This window comes from Tinamus guttatus, unplaced genomic scaffold (assembly GCF_059628265.1).
Source record: "Tinamus guttatus ecotype Peru unplaced genomic scaffold, ASM5962826v1 Tinamus_guttatus_pri_ptg000459l, whole genome shotgun sequence".
In the NCBI taxonomy this organism is placed as follows: domain Eukaryota; kingdom Metazoa; phylum Chordata; class Aves; order Tinamiformes; family Tinamidae; genus Tinamus; species Tinamus guttatus.
In genome coordinates, this window is record NW_028288993.1 from 6083091 (window position 1) to 6104860 (window position 21770).

A 21770-nucleotide genomic window follows, 5' to 3' on the forward strand; every position below is an offset into this window, starting at 1 on the left:
AGCTAAGACATTGGAACTAGACACCTTCCATCTCTGCTTTACCACAGGTCAATCTGTTGCTGCATTGGGATAAACAAGTGAATAGGAATGAATTCTGCTCCCACCAGCTGTGATGCAAACTGGAGCTACTCCAGATTTAGGCTTTGAATACATAAGTAAGTAGTAGTGTGGCAGAACAGAGCTTGGCTTTTACCAGGTAATTGTTATATTCATCTTTTACACACTTACTTTATAACTAAATGATGAAGCTTCATAAGCCACTGAAATAAGTTCTCTTGACAGAAGGTTTGTATAGTCTCATGTAGACCAGAAATCCTTTATTTTTGCTTTGATTTACCTTACCTGAAATCACCCAATGAATTTGAAATAAAAACAGTATTATTCATTAAAATGAGAGACAAAAAAAAAAAGGAAAGACAGTTCCCATATACCAGAATGGACATGAATTGAAAGTAATTTTATTCCACTTCTCAATGACAATTCTATTATTTCTGACAATACAGCAAGCTACTAGAAGTCCCACAAGACATATTAACCATTGAAATAGTATTCAAAAACTGAAGAAGAGTTCATAGAACAGCCAACGCCTGGGATCATTAAAATCAGTGGCAAAATTCCCATGCGGATGAATTTTAGTACTGTAAATGCTGAAGAAATCAACTGATTTCAGTGGTATGAGAGAATATTTTAATGCAGTAATTAAGGATAGACTATGCATCACTGACTTTCATGAAAAACAGAATTTAGTGGAAAGAAAAATAAAAAAGCACATTAGACACGTAATCTCAAGACACAGAAAACATGCTGCTTTCAGAAATATAGGTTTCTGGAATATTATTGTTATTATTTCTTTGATACTATGCAGTTGTACTCCTGTGAGGCTTGATTCTTTCTGTTCTTGCACCTGCAGCTCTCCATGAATTTCTGGATTGTGCCAGTGTAAGGAGAGTAAGCGTAAGTGACATAACTTGCTTGGAGATGTCGTAACAACTAAAGCAATGGAACAACAACCATTGGAGATGTAGCCACCTAATCTTCACTAGAGCTTTCTCCTTTGTACATGGAATATTTAGGTGATAGAATAAATATATTATTTCAAAAATACTTATGCTGATATAAACCAGCTGTCTCATTGTAAATTTTTGCAATATATCCAGGAATCACATTAATTTAGAGTCAAATAATTCTGTAATTTAAGGCTGTTCAATGAGTAGTAACTCAAGATCAGCAAGAGTCTATGTAACACTAATAAGGGTAGAAGAATCTGTCCATGTCTAACCCCACTGATATATAGATCACAACCAGATGAGAGGGTGAATAAAACAAAAAGACACTGGCAAAGCAGAATATAATGAGACTCTGTGACTTGTTAGAGGAGCAATAACAAAGGGATGGAGAAGCATTTCTAATTAAAAACAAGATCCTTTGTCAGATCAAAAAATAAACTTGGATCAGAGAGTTTTAAAGAGAAAAATATGCTCAGTACAGCCTTAATGCAAGACTGAAGCTAAATCAAGGGAATTCAACAATGAAAGACAAAAAACAAAAACATATCTTTTAGAAAAAATAGAGATGCTATGGAACAAGAGTGTCTCAATAATCAAATGATTGAAATCAGTCACTGTGTGGTGAAAAACAACAATGTGAAAGACTGAAAAGCTGCAGGTGACAAAGAAAGCAGCTGCTGACAGATGACATAACATTATAAAATCACAGAGCAAGATAAAATCAAAAAACCTGTGCTTATGACTACTTTATGTTGAGGCTATTTTAAAGGAATATAAGAATTCTTAATGGACTGACCAAAGCCCATTGGAGGCAACAGGAGCTCTCCTGCTAGTGGGCTGTGCATCAGATCCTATGCCGTGAGCTATGAACAGTCCAGGTAGCTTGGCTTTGGCTAGGCTCAGCCAAGGAACCTCATGGATTCAGCATACACTTCACATAAATTAGAAACAAAAGAGAGTCATTAGGACAAGATTTCATTGTGCAATAGCCTAAAAGAGAAAATTCTGCTTTGTACTGAGATTCCTTATAAATAAATCTTTTTGTATACCTGGTCATACCACACCGATTAACTAACTGAATTATCAGTTGATCCGCCAGCAACGTGCCTCTGCAAAGAGACTTGTAGGGTCAAATCTAAGAGTCTGGAATGAAGATCTTTGTTTTCTTCTTATTATTTTCCCTCTTGAGGTTTACATGACAATATCCTTCAAGTGCAGTCCTCATATTCAGATAGCATGCTGCAAGGACAGAAAAATATATCTTCTTTAAGGAGGAAAAGATAGATAGTTTGCCTTTGAGTTTAAATTATTAATTCTACAGATCTAATGGACACATTATTTAGGGGTACTTGGTCTCTTAACAATCATCCCCCTGGATTAGTGGTTCAATACAGTTTTGAATCAGAGCCTTAAGTTTCTAATGGCACCAGTCATCTGTCAATCTGAACTGAATTTTTAAATTGAGTTACCTGAATCGATACAAGTTAGGATGTTTCATTGCTGGGAAATGGGGTCTTATATGCCAAAGCTTCATGAAAGTAAAAGTAACTCTGATGCCTTGAAGTAAAACAGGTAAGAATGATACTTTCAGCAGTAGCCAACTTGGCAAATACAACAGATGAAACAACTGGACCAGATTTTTTTATGTGGTTTCCTAAGGAAATTAGGTGCAGTAATAATTACCTCTGAACATCTCTGTGTACCAGCCTGCCCACTACTCAGCTTTTGAGCTCACAGGTCACATTCGCTAGACAGCTAGTGGATTTTAAGCTACCCTGTTTTACAAATGCAGTTAAACAAGATAGTGGATCAATGAGAGAATCAGTTTGTATTCTTACTGACAGAAAAGCAGCAGTGTGAGCCTAAACACCAAAAATTCATGTTGATAAAAGGCAATTGGGACGCCCTGACTTCAGACTTTGCACTATCCTGGTTACCAGCAGGTCAATCCCTGCAGCTAAAGGCAGACAAGCTTCCTTCGCTCTTTCTTCCCTATGGAATGGTACAGAAAGAAGGATGGGTGTTATAAAGGTCTGGAGGATGACTGGGTAATTCCTGTGAATTTGCAGGCCCTCAGCTTATTCTATCTGTAGAACAGAGGCACTCAGTGAAATGACTGCAAATCATTTTGAGAGGAAAAGGATGGCAGGAAAAATGTATTAAGCTTAAAAACAAGCTTGAATATCAATCTTCCCTGGAGAATTATGTGCAAATTAGTAGGAAAAATGAATGTATACACTTGTTCCTGGCACACGATCTAAATGCTCTTTTCTTTTGCTTCCAGTAGGGATTATCAATGCTACATTCCTGCAAATAGGCTAATCAAGCCATGTAAGCTGGTACCGTCTGCAGAACCCGTCTGTCTCCATTCCTTTCTGGAGCCATGTGGACAGGTGGGAACAACGCTGGAACTGCCTGTAAGTCCTGGCTCGAGTGAGATTAAGGAAGGGGTCAGGAGTTCAGACACCTCTACACAAGCATTAAATAATGATGATAAGATGAAATTGCAAAGGTGTTGAACATGACTATCCTCCTCATGCGTGCACTTTCCAGTGGATCTATCTCCCTGCCTATGGCACTAGGGCTCAAGACAAGCAAAGATGATGAACTTTTCATCTGAATGAAGAGCACCTTGGGCCCTGGTCCACTGGCAGGAGCTGCATTCTTTCTCTTCCACACTTTGGCTACCTTTCCTCATAATCACACTGCCTCTGCCTCGGCCTGGGCTGTGCAGAAGAGCTTGCTTCTTTACTTCACTCTGACAAGTGAAGGTCACTTGCCAGGTTCTCCACATTTCTATCTGGCTCTCTCCCCCTTGCCTAGACTGCAGAGAGCTGCACCAAAGATATGAGCTTGAGCTGATATGCTTTTTGGCTCAGTCAGTAAGTAAATCTTATATGAACCATTATTCTGCTCCTAACAGCACTGTCATCTTCACCCAGACCCTAGGGACAATCTAGATGTCTGCTATAAGAAGCTGCATATTGCTTCAGACTACTAAGAGGCTAGGCTGCAAACCCAGCAAGGGGCAAGGGCAATTCCTACAGTAGCATGAAGTAGAATATGACAAAGAAATACAGAGCTTGAGACTCTAGGGTCTCCTATGCTTAACTAAGGAAGTCCCAACTCAGGGTTCTGTTTCCCTGAATCCTGCTGGTGGGACTGAAATGACACCAAGAACCTCATGTTGTGAGAACAGTCCAGAATCTGGAAACAGCTCTGAAAATTTGGAGACTGCTCTGAAAAAACGCAGATCTTGAACTACCGAACCCTTACACAGAGACAAAATTAACTTTGAGTGATCAAAAGCTTCAGCAAGAGGCGAGAAGGCTGCCTCCAAATCCATTCAATCAGCAAAAGGCTTCTAACCAGACTTACAAACGAGTGTACAAGCGGCTGCACGGGGTCAGTGTAAACAGCTCTCCTTCAGGATCTTGCTTCTGTCAGTGACATGGTGCAGATGCCTAGAGGGAGCGTCTAAAAAGGCTGAGTACACAGTGATATTTCTGCCTTTGCTACCATCCATCTCTGGCAATCTGCACCTCAGAAACTTTCTGAACCTGCAATTATATTTCCAGATCTGCATTTAAGCTTTCTTTTGTGAATTACTCTGATTGCTGTTTCAAATCATTTAGACTTTTTGGTATCCAAATCAGCCTAGAGGTGTAAATTCCAGAGCTGCACTTTATATCATGTATCTGTTTTATCTTATGAAAGTTTTTCTGCACCCTGCCACCTTTTCTCTGTTTTTCTCTGTAACATCTTGTCTGAGTTTGGGGACTAGGACTGCACGCAGAATTCAGGATGCGGTTTGCAGCTGACATGGGCTCATCATTAGATATCCTGCCATTAGCTCTCTAAACAGGCCCATTAGGGCAGATTTCAGTCTATAACAATGTCTCCTTATGGAAGACACATACACGCTTCCCTCATAGCAGGTCTTGACAGACAACATGCCTAGGAGCACATATGCAGGGCTGGACTCAGCTCTGATATAAATACTGGCTTAAGTTACATCTGAGCAAGCACTGCAGACGTAATTCAGGGCAATGGACTGGCAAGAGTTGTGCAGGACAAGCTGACGGGAGAGGGAAAAAGCAGAATGGAGCAGAGGGAAGCGGGGCCTCGAGCACCATGGGGATAGCTGTGATTCAGCACTTGCCGCAGACTAACCTAGTGCTCTTCAGTGTAAGGAACACAGCAAAGATTCCCCTAATCAAGACAGGTGAGTTTTGTTGCTGGGCTGTTAACTCCAGTGATGCAAATGATGGTTTTGCCTTATCTGCTTTTGGGGTCATGACTGCAGAAAGTAGATGATTCCCAAGTGCTGAGCGGCTCCTACTCCTAGGTAAATATATATGTACATACCCTAATATTCTCCAAAGATAACGTGCTGGTCTTACAGATTAACAAAGCTTTCCAACACAGAAGGATAAGCCCAGAGTTGGCTCAGCACCAGGTAGATCTTAAATGAAAAATCAAGGCTGTTTCGCTAATGCAGATGTAGGCACCACCACTGTTCTTCCTGTACTGCTGCTGCTCAGCAGTAGACAAACTAAGGTGTACGAGGAAGCTTGGAGAGGAAGGGAACTTTCTAAAAAGTGAAAGGTTCTTTCTCTTCTTAAGTCCATCACTCCTTGCTGGTCTATTTTCAGCTAAGTGAAGAACAGCCTTTCAGCCATCCCTATGGTCTGTGGATTGTTATCAGACGCACGCCCATGATCTCATCCACCAGATGCTGGGCACAGAGAGCTGAGCCCAAGACGTTGCGGGCAGTCTAACCCAGGTCACTTTCCTTATCAGGCTACATGTGTCACATGTGTCACAGACAATGAGCAGCTAGGCTGGAAATGAGTTACGAGCATCAAATGCTACTGTGCCATGTTCCTTCCTGCTCACTCCACAGTTCATAAGCATCTGAATAGTCCAGGGGATCTGCAAAAACACATATGTCTAATCTCATTTTCCTAGTAGGATATACAGTAGTTACTGGGGTATGATTACTGCCATTCACAGCAGGAATTTCTTTGGACTTCCTCACACTTTACTTTTACCATTTCTACTCTCAACAGCCCTAACTAGTGAGTTTTCTCCTAGCTGAGAGGCCTATGCCATGGGAAATCCTCTTAGTTCTGCTTAAAAGACAGAACTTAAAAGCAGGACAGAGCACATACTGGATTTGAGTATTGAAGAGTGAGGAGATGTGAGAATGAATGGATAACCTTGGCTGAAATTTTTAATGGGGCAAATGGGATTTGGTATCGTAGTTGTACCGAAATTCTGTGAACTAGGCACTGATCTCAAACTAATCTTCTAGAAATATCATAGGGAGGCCAGTTGGGTTCTCCTGTTCACCCACTTTCATGTGAGGAGATTGTTGTTCCCATCACACATGGGAACAAAAGGAAAAAAAATAAAAAGGCAACACAAAGGGCTCTTTTGGAGGGTGACAAGTGAGAACGGGAAGTAGTAAAGAGCCTGGGAAGGTAGAGAAGGGTGAATCCTCAAAGAGGTGCTCACAAATACTAGATAGATGTTAAGAGCAAGCTAATTACTTCTAATTTCTTGCAGCGGGCAGACAGGAGCCTTCACACACTCAACAAGCAGGGTCCTGCTGTAGCGCAACTGAAATGTTGACACAACTACATGTAGCTACCAGTGCCCCAGTTAATGTCAACGCTTCCAGCCAGTGGTTTCAGCCATTCCTCATGCTGTCTTTCTCTCCCTCTACTTAGAGAACAAGAACTGAATTGCTATCCTTGTCTGAGAAGTGATGAGTAAGGTGGCACAAGTGAACACGGGAATTCACTGCTGCTGTCAGTTACAAAACTTGGCACATGCAGCCTCAACTGACTTGCTTTAAATGAGGACTGCACAAGCTGAATCAAAATGAGATTCAGGCTTGCAAAGGGTTTGAGAAACTAGTGAAAGGTACAGTCAGCTTCTGACTTGATAGCACCATCCTAGAGAAATGAACCTCTGTGCCATTAACTTCTCTGTAGTTCAATATGCAGTTCAAACTTCAAGTTTTTTTTTCTGAAAATGTTGCCCATGCTTAACCAGCTACCCCATTCCACTCCCCAGAGATGTCTGCATTTCTGTGGTGGATGAGGTGATCTCTATTTATAGTTTATGTTTAAGTTGTTTGGGTAGCCCCTGGAAGGCTCAGGGAACACAGTGCTCCAATCAAAGCAGCTAACAATAAAGGGGTTAAGCTGGGTGATTTTAATAGGGGATGCACACTTCTGATGAGAAAAGAACTTACTGCGGCACAACCCTAAGCAAGGTATTAATGCCCCAAATATTTATCTCCTCTTTTCCTAATAGACTTACAATCTACTTGCGTAACCACTTTGTATACAAGGACTTATTTCTCTCCCTTCTTCATTACAGGGCTAGATATATCAAGCAGATCAGCTATAAAGCACTGAACATTATAGCTTTCATCCACAGCAAGCCAAGTCTAAATTACATTTGTAGTCAGTTTTGATACAGTCATTATTACCTTAATATCAAACAGTAAAATAGTAATTGCCTGCCTTCTCCTCCTTGGAATTTTTTTTTGTTTTGTTTTAAAAGAGCCATTGGACAGGTGTTGGTACTGAAAATTTGCACTTCTGCACACTACCATGTGAAATCTAGGGGTCCCTGGGCACTTAAGTCTTGCAGATGGAAGAACTGAAGGACTAAGAAAATGGGCAACTTGCCTGAAGCAAACATCTAAGAAAACTGCAAGAGTTTCTGGAACTGCTGCTAATACTCCTCTCTTTGCATTTAACCACAGAAAGTACCATTTCCTTAATTATAAAATAAGAAATAAAAATTCCTTTTTGGAAAACATGAGTATGTCTTAAATTATAGCCAGACGGTTATGACAGTCTTTAGTTTCTGAAGCTATCACACAGGGAAGACCTTCTCACATTGGAACTGTCTGCGTGTGCTTACCGTTGTGAAATGGACTACGCAATAGATCCCAATGATGACAAGGCCAATGATAATGGAGGCGACAGCAACCCAGAGCGCGTTGCGACCCAGTCTTTTTGACCCTTCTATATCGCCTTGATTGTAACTGTTTAAAGCCTGTAGAAGAGAAACAGAGTGTAGTGAACAAAACGCAATACACAAAGCAAGGTACTGACTTCACTTTGAGTCAGCTGGGGTTTTATTGAGTTTATGCAAATAAACTGTAGAAAGGACTTCAGAAAATGAGTATTTGTTTAACAGAAATACATTTGCACTGTACAGTTCAAGCTAACTAGGGAGTCCTTCTGTTTCACTCATTTTCAGTACTGTTCATTCCATCTACAGGTCTTCATCTTCAGCGGTGAGGAGGAGGTGGTGAGGTGGGAACAGCAGTAACGAACTCGTATGAGGTGTTTGCTTGTACACACCGGCATAAGGGCTGTCAAACCAGCTCCAATCCACCTACTTTCCTAAGTCGGCGGTTTGTAGTAACTTTTTCCCAAGAATAAGATGCTATCAAAGAACTTAAAAAAGCAGAGTAATGGTAATAATTATTTTGAAGGATCTGGAGTATTTGAGTTCATAAACCAATGGGTTTATGACTGAGTCCAGATTTCTTTATCAGCCTGCACTATTGAATTATCCCAGCATATTTCCTGGGTGAATCTGGCTATTCATGACCTGTTCTTTAAGATTTCCTAAGTATTCCAGGCCTGCCCAGAAACAGGGGAGGAGGAAAATCTGATCAAATGCACCATGGACTAAATAATACAGGTTGTCTTTAAAAATGACTGCATGACGTATCACCATGTGCTATTACTAAAATGATTTTTTTTTTAATAGGAAAGTTTTCTACCCTATACAACAGTTAATTCAACAAAGTGAATATCTGGGACTGTGCAGAGCCGGAAGGGAGTGAACACAGGTGATAACTGCACAATGTTAAAGCTGCAAGTCCCATCCAGGTCACTTTTTTTTTTTCCACCAAAAGCCAAATTCTGCCCTTCTATGCTGATAAAAGTGCTTACATTTTCACAGGTACTTTACAGCTGGAAAAGCTTTTAAACTTACTCTGAGGTTTTTCAGAGAAATGGTTTTAAAGCAGTTAGACAACATAAAAATAAAAATGAGCCATTCTGCAGAGAGGAAATTACTTCTAACACTTTGCCATCACTTATTTCTGTAACAGCTCGGCCAAGAATATTCAAGCTTATTTGAAAGACCTTGATGAGAACAAGAGTAAAGGTACTCAAAGACTTGATACTCCAGAAGATTAGGCACTTTGAAGTACAAGGCATCTCACAAGGGTCTTAAAGGTGACATTGCCAGCGAAATTCACAGCAGGAATGCTGAGAGGTGCCTAGCTTGGTTACAGGACAGCTCCCACATCAAGCACAGCAAGTGAGCACAGCACAAACTTTTGCTGTTGCAATGCAACTATCTCAAGCTTCGGAAACACTAGTGCTGGGCCTAATGAAATGCCTAGGTCACCACTACGGGAGCAGGAAAATGGACAGTCTGATCCAAAGCTGAGAGGAAACTTGGGCAGGAGATTCATTGACATCTATGGGATTTGCTCAGGCCAGGAACACCAGCACCACAGTAAGATATCAAGCATTCCCAAGGTTCTCCTCAAATGACACAGGGAATGACGTTTAGGTTTCATGGCAGCTACTAAATGTTTTCAAAAATCAGGGCTGCTTTCAAATTTAGTCTTCATTTCATATTCTCCTAATGTTATTAACTTCCAACAACATTTTAATCTTGGATCTAGCAGTTGCACTCTCTGCCCAAAAGTGCTTTCCCATGGATATAGTGCATGACAAGCCTTTAAAACAGAAGCATCTCACTAGATAGCTTTGCTCTTCTTGCCAAGCAAAGCACTCTAGCTTCTAAAACATACTCAGACTTCTGAGGATAGCAAACATTGCTATAGAACCCTTTTTTCCTCCAAGCAGAAAAATAGAGACATTATCCTTGTTCTGTCAATTAATGAACACACAGAAATTAATGGGCTAGATGAATCCCTAGCGTTAGCACCGCAGTAAGATCGCTCGTGCCAAGGCAGTCCCAGAGCAACGAAGCCCAGATTCCTACAGCTGCATCTCATGGCTCCTTGCTCTCTGGTGCCTAAGAAAGGCCAAGCTGCAGATGCGTTCTGGCCCTTAAAGACAGTGCGGATACATTTCTTCTCTTCCTGGGAGCCTACTTCCCTAGACATTTCGCTATCACATTTCCCTGAGGATAGCTCAAATATCTCTACTTTGCTGTCAACATTTGTTGAGGTTGGCCAAGAGGCTTAAAAGACATAATGGGGAAAGAAGGAAGAGACAGAAATGAGAGCCAGAGACACAAGCACAGATAGGATGACTGCCTGAGATGAGTTTCCGTAGGGTATCAGACTAAAAGCCAAATCTGATCACTTGGGCAGAAAGACGGTCAGTTCCCCTCACTCTGCACTGATGGGGATTCTTCTCACAGGGGTGGCCAGCAAAGCTCCTTTCACAGAAGTCACTCTGCTATTTTTTTTTCCCCAACAGTCCTGTCCTGCAGGAGAGAAAGTTTCTTGGGTTTTCCCAAAACATATCCAGGAAGGCCAATAAAAAGTATCAGGAAAAACATGACTTGGCTTGGTCTTGGGCAGCCCAGCTTCTCCTGCCTATGTCAGCAACTGCAAATGCAGCAACTCTACCTATAGGGAGAAAAATAGAAAAGCGTCACTGACCCCAAACCTTTGCTCCTCTTGTCCATCAGGGAATGTCCCACAAAATCTAGACTGCAACCCTGCAAAGATGCCCACTGTGGAGTCTAATACAGTTGTTGATGCCCACTGTGGAGTCTAATAGAGTTGTTAGCAAGATGTGGATAGCAGCCTGCAGTTCTTTAGCATTTTGCTGATATATTTAGGAAGCCTGGAGAAAGTCCATGCAATTCCTGCAGATACTGCATAAATAATTCACCCTGTACACTTTAATAAGTAATGTCATTTTAATAAAAATCCACAACGAGGAGGATGAAATTAGCATTAAGGATAAAGAAGCGGCTCTGTGAGAGACAGCAAGGAGATTGAAGCTTCTTTATTAAGAGACTTACATTACATAGTATAATTTAGACAGTATTCAGGAAAAAAAAAAGAAGATTTGGGGAAATTGGTTGGGGTCCGCTGTAAGGTTCTTTTAAATTAATATACTTCCACCTACTTCACCAGGCCCTTGTGTCAAGCCTCCTAAAGCCTTAAATGTTACCTCTGTGTTTATTTCCAAGGGCTAGCCAATAAATCCAGGAAAGAGCTTCTGCAAATAACATTTAGACTAACTTTTAAAACAAATTTCAGTCATTTCCAGCCTAATGCCATATGGTATTTTTTCAGACTTCTGCTACCTTGCTCACTATGACTTTGTAACCTAAAGCCACACTTCTGCAGCTGCCAATTTACCTGAGCAACCACATTGTCTTACACATATCTACCAATAAAAGACAAAAAACTAACCTCGTACAAAGAGAAATTTGCTGAATTAGTTACAAACTGTAAATTCATTTTAATGTGCATTTTCTGATCCAGATTCCTACAACATCAAAGATAACCCCAATTGTTACAGAAATCCTCTTCTACATCGCTTACAAACATGGGAAAACATGTTTAAGACCAGCTGCTGTTTGATGTTACTGCAGTACGTACAGGTTGTCCTATATGGTACTAGATGTGAAGGTACCTACAACCTACTTGAAGAAAGAATTAGGGAAAAATAGCTTTGAGAGACTGTTTTGAAGTTGCTGCAAATCTACACAGATTTAGAAACGCCACAGGAATTTAGAAAAGCAATCTGCCTCATAGGTCTTTTAAATACAAAACCTGAAGATGCTGTTTTGAGAGAGGTCAACAAGGTGCATTAAACTACCAGACCTAAGTTCTGATAATCAAAAACACCTACTTGATTCATTCTTTAGGGTTGTTCCACAGCCTCCCTCTAGCTCTGATTCTGTAAAACAGGAACAGCCCATTTGCAGATGCAGCAGTGGGTGGGTTCATGGCAGGGCAAAGAGGCACCATGCAGATAAGGAGCCAAAGAGCTCAGCATCATGCAGCCTGGCCACAGCCAGCAGCAAAAGGTGGCTTTGTTGCCACCTGCATGTCCTCACTTGGCACCTGTATGGTTGAGAAGGAAGGGCAACACCTGAGCTCCTTTTGGGCAGAGCAATTGTAAATCAACCTGGTACAGCTGCTGGAAGCAACAGGAAACAGGAGAACCTCAGGCATCTGGCTGGAGCCACACTGTACTGCAGCAAATGCCAATCCTGCAGGGCAGAGCCCTGGCCAGGAGCCTGGGATAAGCAGATTCCTACCAGCCAAGACATGGAGTGAGCTGAACACCTGGAGTGACCAGGATGTGGCTGGAGGGGCAGCTGTTCAAACACCTGCGTGTCTGCTCCCTGGGGCTGGTGCCCTTTGCTGGCCATCCTTACTCCTCCATCGTGACAAATGGAGGACAAATGGACTTTCACAACGGAGATAAAGAGCTAGAAAAAGTTACCACCGCAATTGGAGGACTTGGGAGAGCTTCATTCTGAAAATAAAGTCAAGGAGATAAGATCTGGAACGGAAGGATTTGTGCCCCCAAAGGTGAGAAAGAGGTGAAGAGACAAGTGCTGGAGATGTAACTGGGACAGCAGAAGAGACAACACGGACTGAAGACAAATCTGTCATTTAATTCGGGGGTGTGTTAGAGCCTACTTTTAGTGTGAACATGATTTTCATTCTCAGAGCTGAGAGCACCGAAGGAGGATGTGACACAGGCAAATGAGGGGCAAACTAGACCCACTTTGAGACTGCCAGGACCTACCTTCCAAGTCCTTTCTAGGCAATGGAAAGCCATAGGCAGCTCCAGTTCTATGGGTCTGTCTCTCTTCTAGCACAAGATCTCAGCAACACCTGCAGGCTACACAGGGATTGTCAGTAAGCAAATAGAATAACCCACTCTTGTATCTCAGTATTAACCCACGAGGACTCCAAGAAACAGCTGAGAGAGAGGGAAGACGTAGATTCCAGCAGAAAAAGAGATAAAGCAGCACAGGTTGTAAGGCAGAGCCTTGTGCTGAGACGCGTGGCAGCTACAACCTGCAGCCCTAAGAGGCAGGGAAAGAGGGCTGCGGTACAGAGCTTGGGTATAGTATTTTTTATGGAATAGGAAGGCTAAGAACAATGTTGAAATAAATGGCATTTGCACATGCTGCAAGCTATTGGTTTGGTTTTTGTTTTCTGCTCTCTGTGGGCAGCTGAGACCTGCACAGACCGCTCAGCATCCAGGAAGGGCTCTTCCCACCAGCGCAGCCCACAGAGGCAGCCACTTAAGCCTGATTCCTAAAACGCGCATGAACTTTGGCTGGGGCGTGGGCAGCTCTTTCTCCATAGGGGCTGCAAAAAGCTTTAGAGGCCAAATTCTGTCCTTGGCAGTTACCTTCTGTGCAGCCCCAGTGCTGAGGAGAAAGTGCTTATGGCCCCATGCCATCAGCTCGCATTACTTTGTATAGTGCCCTCTGTGATGCCAGGGGTACCCCCAGAACCAACTCTTTTTCACTTAAGGAAGAAAGCATATAGTAAATGTATAAAGAACATACATAGGAAGAGGATGTAGTATACAGTATATTCAGTAACAATGAAAAGTGCCCTTTTTTTTCTTTGTAAGAAAACAATGAAGATGGCTTTATGATTAATCCTAATTTGTTTTAAATGAGTGTGCTTTAGTGTATTTTGCATATTAATTGCAAAAAGAAATAGCTGTATTTTTTACTTACCTTTTCAGCTTGGCTCTCAGAGAAAAGGATGAAAACACACAACAAGTTTTACACCCTTTTCAGTTCCTAAACAACAGAAATACATTATGGTATTACCAATTACACTGCTCGTGTGTCCTACTCAGGCTAGATCTGAGTATGCAACTCTTAGTTTAGAGAAAAAAAAAATCTGTTCTAATAATCCTTACAAAGTTAATGGGTCTGCTGCTTTATTAAGGACTATTCAAGTGAGTTAGGGCTTGTAGGAGCAGGTTTGTTCTCTCAGTGTGCTCAGAGCTTTATTTTATTTTATTTTGCCAATGAGCTAGAATTATTGTTTTGTATATTACTCTAGCAAATAAAATTAGTATCAGGCAGAATAGCCTGTTTACCACTAAAGATAACACTTCCACTGTGAATGAAAAGTCATAGCAAATATCACATCCTTCACAAATCGGATTTGTGCTCCCCAGCCGCCACTTGCACACATAAACGTGCCCCACTCAGGGTTCAAGTTAGTGGAGCTCCCAAAATCCCGTTAATTAACCACCCTCCTTCCCTCGCACAAGCGGGCAGCAAAAACGGCTGCGAACCCCCTTTTCCTGCAGGTTGGGCACCTGCCTCCAGCAGCCCGGGCCGGTGCTGCAGATGCTCCCGCCGGGCTCGGGCCCCGCGGCCGGGGGTCGCCCCGAGCCCCGGGCGGCTCCGCGGCTGCTCCCCGACTCACCATGACGGCGAAGACGAAGGAGACGATGTTGACGGGATAGGCGGGGCAGAAGCAGGCGAGGATGCTGAGGAGCAGGTAGTTGTTGGGGCGCGGGTGCGGCGGCTCGTCGGGCAGCTCATCCTCGACGTTGGTTTCGGGGCTGCTCTCCAGAGCCCTCTTGACGTCGGCGCCGGACATGGGGCTGCGGCGGCGGCGGCGGGGCGAGGGCAGCACCGCGCAGCGGCCGCCGAACGGGCCGCGGCACCGAGCTGAGGGGCCGCCCGGAGCCACGGGCACCTCCCCGGCAGCGGGGGGCGGCTGCGCGGGGGGGGCGGGGGAGAGATGGTCCCGGTTCTGCCCCCGGGAGCCTCCCCCGGGCTCAGCTCGTTGGGGCGCCGGGGCTCGCTCTGCCCGCGGGCTCCGGTGCCCGCTGCGAGGGGAGCGCGGGTGGCCGGCGCGGCGGCTGCCAAGGCATCGCCTCCCGTCTGGCTCGAATTTCGCAGCGCCTAAGCACCCTCCCCGCCTCGCTCGACTTCCCAAAAACACTAAAGATTGGCTGGAAAGAGGGAGCCTGAAGGAGTGGGGTGGCTCAGGACAGGGGGATTTTGTCCCGTTTGAGCCTATTCGAGCAGGAAGGAAACCTGCAAGGAGTAAGCATGAAGGGGAGCGAGCAGAGGAAACTCTCACTTCCAAAACGTACAGTTACAAAAGCATAAGTAAATACAGATCAGCTTCAGCCTGGAGCTGTCACGGTTCTGAAGCTGGGGAGAAGCAGGGGCCCAGGCCGCGTGCGGAGGGAGCCACCGCAGACGCCGCTGCACCCTGGGGTTCTGCGTGCAGAACTTTCCCCACTGCCTGCAGCTCCAGGAAAGCGGAGAGTTTGGGCAAACGGCAGCTGGAGCTGCACGTTTTGCGCTGGGGCTGCTTCCTCAGGTAACATGGCATTAAGGGAAGGCATCCGGAGCCGCGTGCTGGGCTTACAGCGCTGGAATGAGCCCCTTTTGTCCCCGTGAGTTTTGCAGCTGTTTTGAATGGAGCCGGGGTTCCCTTGCTCCAGCTGCCACCCTTCAACAAGATAAACTGCCACCATCCCAGTAAGGACATCAGAAATAGAGGTGCAGTAGTTTTTGCTTTTGTAGACATTAATAATCTCTCAGGCTACATTCCTGGCATCTACTGTGCAGTAAGAATCTGCTGTTCTGTCCAAACATCAATAGAAGTATTCTATGTCTTTAGGAAATAGTAAGAAATACCAAAGTTCATTTGCTTGCCAATTTACCCATTAGTGTTCAGGTACTTGGTTTTTGTAGCTGCAAAATCACTGATACATTCTCAGGGGACTCAAAACATAGAGTCACCAGCGAGTCTCTGAAAACGGAGTGTATATCACAGTGCACAATTTCAAAGTGGGTTTCAGAAGGGATGGAGACCGGGTGCTTTCCCACTGCTGGAAATCAACATCTTCCAGGACCACTCAAAGCTTTTAACCTGTGAAAGCACTTTCAGAGACCGGCCATCACAGTCACTGCAGATACAGCAATGTTTTAATGGAGAAAGCATTAATTAACATTGTAACGAGACTGAGTTTGTCTGCTTTTAGTTTACCTAGTTTAGGTAGGTAGCTAAATGAGACCATCTCACTCACATGGAAAGTTTGAGCCTTTAATGCTGACCATAAGCACAACCAAAAGCTGCTATAGAGAAGACAATATCATGTGTGGAGATCAGGCAGGGAGAGGGGAAACAGATGGGTGAGGAAAGGATACAAATTTCTATTAACTTCAGACATTCAGTTTGGGTGCCTGCATGGGGGAACCTCCAAGAGGGTGATTCAGACACTGTTGGAGTTATTCAGCTGCACTAAATCTTTCTCTGGGGGAGACCACCAGCTGTAAGAGGAATCTGGGCTCTGTTAAATTGGATCATGAACATCCCTTTTCAGATCTCTCTGAAATGCAGACCTGCAAGGAGAACTCGAAGTCGATTGTTTCTAAGAACAGTAAAATCTAATAGTACAAATGAAGCAGTTGGGAAATGCTAATGGGTTGGAAAGGAAGCAGGAGGCAGTAAACAGTGAAGTGTGGGGAGTTAGTGAAGATGTCATTCGGGGAAATTTGTGATAATGAGAAAGCTCATTAAAAGGCTTGTGGCAGCTAGCTGAATTTAGCTGAATTTAATGGTTTGTTTTATGTAAAATATGGGTTAAAATGCAAGTAATTATTCTATTGTGGTAAGACATTCATGCCACTGACATGCAGCCACTCACTGAGCTAGAGAAAAAGAACGGTTTTCAGCCAAGAGTTTGGTGTCACAGGCTTGCTTGTGAAGAGTGAAGGTGGGGAAGTCCTCAGATGGAAGGACCGCTGTGCTGAGATGGCACAGCAAAGAGCTGTAAAAAATATCTGAGAACATTAACTAGGAGTTTCAAGCAGTTCCCAGGACAGCAATTGTAACTACAGTCTTCCAAAAGCATGAGTCAGAGTACCCAAATATGCTTTCTTGCAGCCTTGCTCAGGTCTCTAGCTGAGTCCTGAAAAAGGAACAGATAATTTATATTGGATCATTCTGCACAGGGCAAAGATTTTCCCAGTGATATGAATATGGCAAGATACTGAATAAATTGCTTACCATGAGGTACAGAGCAGATAAGCTACAGACAAGACAGTTAATGATTTAAAGGCCTTCTTCCCTGTTTCACTGATTTTGGTGGGAGCTGTAGCAGGATTTGTTGTACTGCAGAGCATGGTTTGCCATACTGCAGACAGTCAGAACTCTCCTCAAAGGCATGTCCATAGTGGTTGTGAAAAGATTCTGGTGCCTGCACACAAAAGTCAAAGCCCACACAGAGACCAAAATGTTAGTTTACGGCTCAGGGCCTGTCTAGACTGATGTCTGTCACCAGACGAGATGCTAAAAAGGATTACCTTGTTGGTTCTCCATACTGCTACGGGAGCAGAGTCTCTGCAAGTTGTGAGCACTACGAGTACTCTTGAAGGCACTTGGTGTGTAAAATCATGCTGGGGGTAGTCGTGGGACGTTGTGCTGGCTCAAGAGACCGACCAGATGGGCTAGGCTTCCCAAGTCCACTGCAGGGTGAGTGACGCATTTCTGGGAATGTATTCTTGCTAGAATGTGGTGCTATGTCACCAAAGTGGCCTTAAACTGGGTTGTATTTGATTAGCATGGCCAGTCCCTGCAGCAGCAGTGCTCGTTCAGCTAACCTCATTTCAGATCATGTTCTCTGTTCTCACCAGTGAAGAAGAACACAGGGCTCTTTCCCAACTCATCTGAAAGAGACCAGTCAAATGTTTTCAGACAGTGTGATGTACACAGCAGAGGAATAATAGAGCCCCTAACCTCAGGTGTCACACTTCCAGATGCTGGAATAAATGACCAAGGGAAGGGGCAGATACCAAAGGAGCTGGATTGACAGGGAGTGTGTGGGGATAATTCAGCCCTTTGCCAGCACAGGAGTGTGATGAAGAAGAATAATCCTTTCTAATTTATCCATTTGGTTGGCTGCTATGAAACTTCTCATAAAAACAGAATACTTATGTGAGTGTGACATTACATCTTAAACTCAGGGAAAAATAAGGAATGAAGAAGGAGACTTAATGCGATGCTGCAGTAGTATCATTATTGTGGTAGTGGTAGTGTGAATATTGTATTTTAGTGGTCAAAAAGCATTTCTCAATCCTTGACCAGTCAAACTTACTGGGACAACGATATCTTTTAATCTTTACCTACCAGTCAAATAACAGGTGCCAGCCAACACAAAAGTGTTACCAACTGAACCCAAGTATCATCCCGCATACCAGGCAGGCCCTAAGTAATCTGGGACAAGCCTAAGGGATAAGCACCTGTCCCAAGAGGAAAGGCAGTGATCAGTGAGGACACTCAGGATGGATTCCTTTAGAGGCACTTTAAGTGTGTTCTCTCTGCAAGCCCTCTCAGACTCTTTAACTGCTTCTATGCAGCAGAGCCTAAAATTAGTAGCTTTTCAAGCATGCTACAAAAGGCAGGAGGTACAAACGTTTCTTAGCACAGAAATGGACCCCAAATCTCCTTTGCATCCCCAAATTCCTGCCTAGGGTTCATCTCCCCTAATTTCAATTCTACAGCATGTGGACTCTTTTGTGGTGCCCTTTTCTCTGCGTGGATTCTAAAGAGAACCTGGTCTAGCTTTAGCTTTGATGCTTTGCTGTGAGATGGTTAGAAGGAGCAGTAAGATGAATCCTGCCATTTCAGCGCTATGAGGGGACTGCTACAACAGGCTGTCTTGTCAGTCACAAGGAGAAAAACTTCCAAGAACATGAACTCATTTCCAGGGAAATGGAACAGTCAGAAAAAACAAGGGCTCCTCACAGCACAAAACAGGCCGTCCACAGCACCGAGCAGATCCGCTGCTGGTTTTACAGATCCGGCAATGTGGGTTACATGGCTAAATCAGGCAAGTCAGAAGCTAGGAGATGGCATGGAAAGCAACTGATCTTAGAGATAAAAAAGTTAAGATATCTTCACATGGGTTTCAACACTTTTGCTTCAAATTATTGTACTACTCTTAAAGTTTAACAGTGAATGAAAAAGCTTTCTTTCTCTGTCATTGCCTATGAACATCCTAGTTTTTATTAAAACTGACTTCATGTATTTTCCTCTGGGAATAGGCTCACATATCAGGTACCTTTCTCAAATACATCTTGCTTTTTAAAAAATTGTGCACCTATTTTTTTTCAGAGACTTCCTGATATTGGAATTCATTTCGGAAATTGCTATAAATTCAGACTTTTGAAAATATTTATACGTGTTTCTAATTCTTTTTTAAATTAAGAAAAGTTCTTAATAATATTTATTTTCTAGAAGCCCATGAAAGCATTTACAGCAGGCCTGTTACTTTAAGAATTTGGGCAGTTTTACAATTTACAAGGTATTTGTATTATCAAAGCAATTGAAATATTAATTTGCCATCTGATTTCTACTAGGGCATAACTGAAAATTGCTGTTGCACCATTTTCATAAATTCAAAAGTTTATGGGGGTGTTTTTCAATTAATTAATAATATTTTGGCTCATTTTGCTTGTTAAGGCATTTGCCGCAGACAATTTAATTCAGTTCTCACTCGCCCCACCTCTGTGTGGAATCTCTGCATGGGCTTCCCTGGCTCATCTCTAGTTTCACACAGGAATGAACTGAGAGCAAAATACAGACACAGCCGCGTGTATCGTTCTGATTAGGTCAGTTATGTTACCACAGAGAACCAAAAGGCTGCATGCACCCACTAGGAAAAGTCTGGGTCTGCATTCAGATCTATACTTGTGGGGTAAGCTTAATACTAATTAGTCTATAAATAAGTAATCAACTTAGCTATCTTCTGTTGTGTAGCACCCCACAGGAGCCATCTCTGTCTCTCACATGTATACACATGGACTCTTCTCCCACTAAGAATTTCCAAATGCAGCAATTAGAACAGTCATTGAACTTGGCTCTGATTAACCACATTACTCCAGCTTTGCTTCACTGGAGTAGTGGCCTAGAGCACATTGGTGAATATGGCCCTGAACTCATTTAGCTATTCCATCAGGGGACCATTTAATGGGGGAAAAGAGGGAACTGAGACATTTTCTGTGACATGAAACTCAAGAGAAAATAACCTGAATATTAGACACAATAGAATCTTATTCTTTTTTTCCTGATTTATACTTTATGTTTGATGACAACTCAAAAAAATTCATTCAAGCATATAAATTCCCTGTTTGTCATGTGATATAAAGTTAAGGGCAGCACTGATAAAACTACTGATTGGGCAGACACCAGCACATCAGATGGACAAGGAGGCAAATATTGCAGTCTGGGATAGAATCGCCACACTGTGCTCCATGGCAGTCGCACAGCCATACGCAACGCTGCCTCGGAAGGATGCCTGCTCCAAAAACTTTCCTTGGAGTTACTCAGAAACATGAGCTTTAACCATGTAACTAGTCAAGTAATTTCTGTCTGCTCTCCCTATAGCTGAGAGAGAGATAACTGCTTTCCCAGGTCTCTTAATGAACTTGGAGAGGTCTTCCCAAAAAAATGATCAGATATCTTGCTCCTGTCCTGGATTCTTTTTTTTATCCAGGTGGAGCAGGATGTACTGCAAACCTGCGGCCTGTTTTTGAAACATTACATCACTTTTTATCATTTTTTATCTCAACCACTTAAGAATATATGGTTCAGAGTTGTTCCTCTTCTCCTACAGCAAATGGGAACTGAACATTATAACCCTCCCTTTTTATACTAAATTTTCATTATGAACCACACGTATTTCCCTTGGCTGCAACCTGTCCTGCTTTGCAAATACGGGTAAGAAACAACGGGTAGGAACCAACTTCCTAAAAACTTGGGGTTTTTTTTTGCTAGAATGGTATGTCTTTCTATCATCTCACAATCAGCCATTCATGACTTTTCAAGATTGTTAAAAGCTTAAAGAACCTTAAGAAAAGCTCTCTACTCAAGATTTTTTCTAGCAGTGTTCTTATACATATTTATATATATATATAAATAAAAGTTTTCCTCGCAGCTATCAGTCAGCTACAGATGAAATCCACAACTTTGCAAATGTAGTACATAGTTTCTGTTTCACTCAAGCTGCAGATTTTTTGTTTTTTACTCCTAAAGCATTTTGTATCAAGAAATCATAATTTCTGTTAAATTCTTACAACGCTTTAGCAGCTTCGCTCTGGATGAACTTAAATGGGAGCATATGTCACCCCAGCCCTAGTTCCCACACTCACCAGATTTGGATTCCATTTGCCCAGCTGTCGCCAAAGGCGATGCAGCTTGCAAGACAGATTATTTATCTTATACTGGAGAACGGGAATAAATCATAAAGCACCAAACTCTTGGTTATAAGTGTGGCTTATTTAAGCTAAGGCTAGTTACAGGTTCTAACTTTCCTGACATCTCTCCCATCCCAGAAACACTTCAATGCATAGAGGAAGGTTTTCCCTGAACCATATTAAAGGGAATTCAGCAATGTATTTGATCAAGACCACAAGTGAGAGCTCATGCAAAGGGAAAGAAAGGACCTGTGTGCCAAGCTGTACAGCACAGCACTACCTGGATGCACAGGCAACGTGGTGGTGAGGAGCCTGCATGGCAGAGACCCAGGAGCAGGACATACCTGAGTGCTGAATAGGGAATGTCTCAGGAGGCAAAACTGGAGAATTCCTTATAACAAAGCTCATATCAGCACAGGGTCCTGCTGGAGACTGAGATGGTTTGGGGCCAACTTCTTTCCCTGATGGGAAACTCTGTATTGAGCACATCTGGCTGCTGTGTCTGGT

The 21770-nt window shown here is 43.0% G+C and overlaps 1 protein-coding gene across 1 annotated transcript; it reads right to left on the reverse strand.

Annotated features, from left to right (window-relative positions):
- Positions 1-2057: 2057 nt before the first annotated feature.
- On the reverse strand, positions 2058-14687 carry TMEM233 (transmembrane protein 233). Its single transcript, XM_088532229.1, has 3 exons — positions 14470-14687; positions 7953-8087; positions 2058-2246 (listed from the first exon to the last, which is right to left on the reverse strand). The coding sequence occupies exons 1-3, from the start codon at positions 14644-14646 to the stop codon at positions 2235-2237; spliced, it is 324 nt and encodes a 107-aa protein (XP_088388355.1). The 5' UTR covers positions 14647-14687; the 3' UTR covers positions 2058-2234.
- Between the last annotated feature and the right edge of the window lie 7083 nt (positions 14688-21770).

Bases quoted from the DNA above. Each gene is read 5' to 3' on its own strand.
- TMEM233 (XM_088532229.1), bottom strand. From the start codon at position 14,646: ATGTCCGGCGCCGACGTCAAGAGGGCTCTGGAGAGCAGCCCCGAAACC. The intron at 8,088-14,469 runs GTGAGTCGGGGA...TCTCTTCTACAG, and splicing joins CCTTCGTCTTCGCCGTCATG to GCTTTAAACAGTTACAATCA.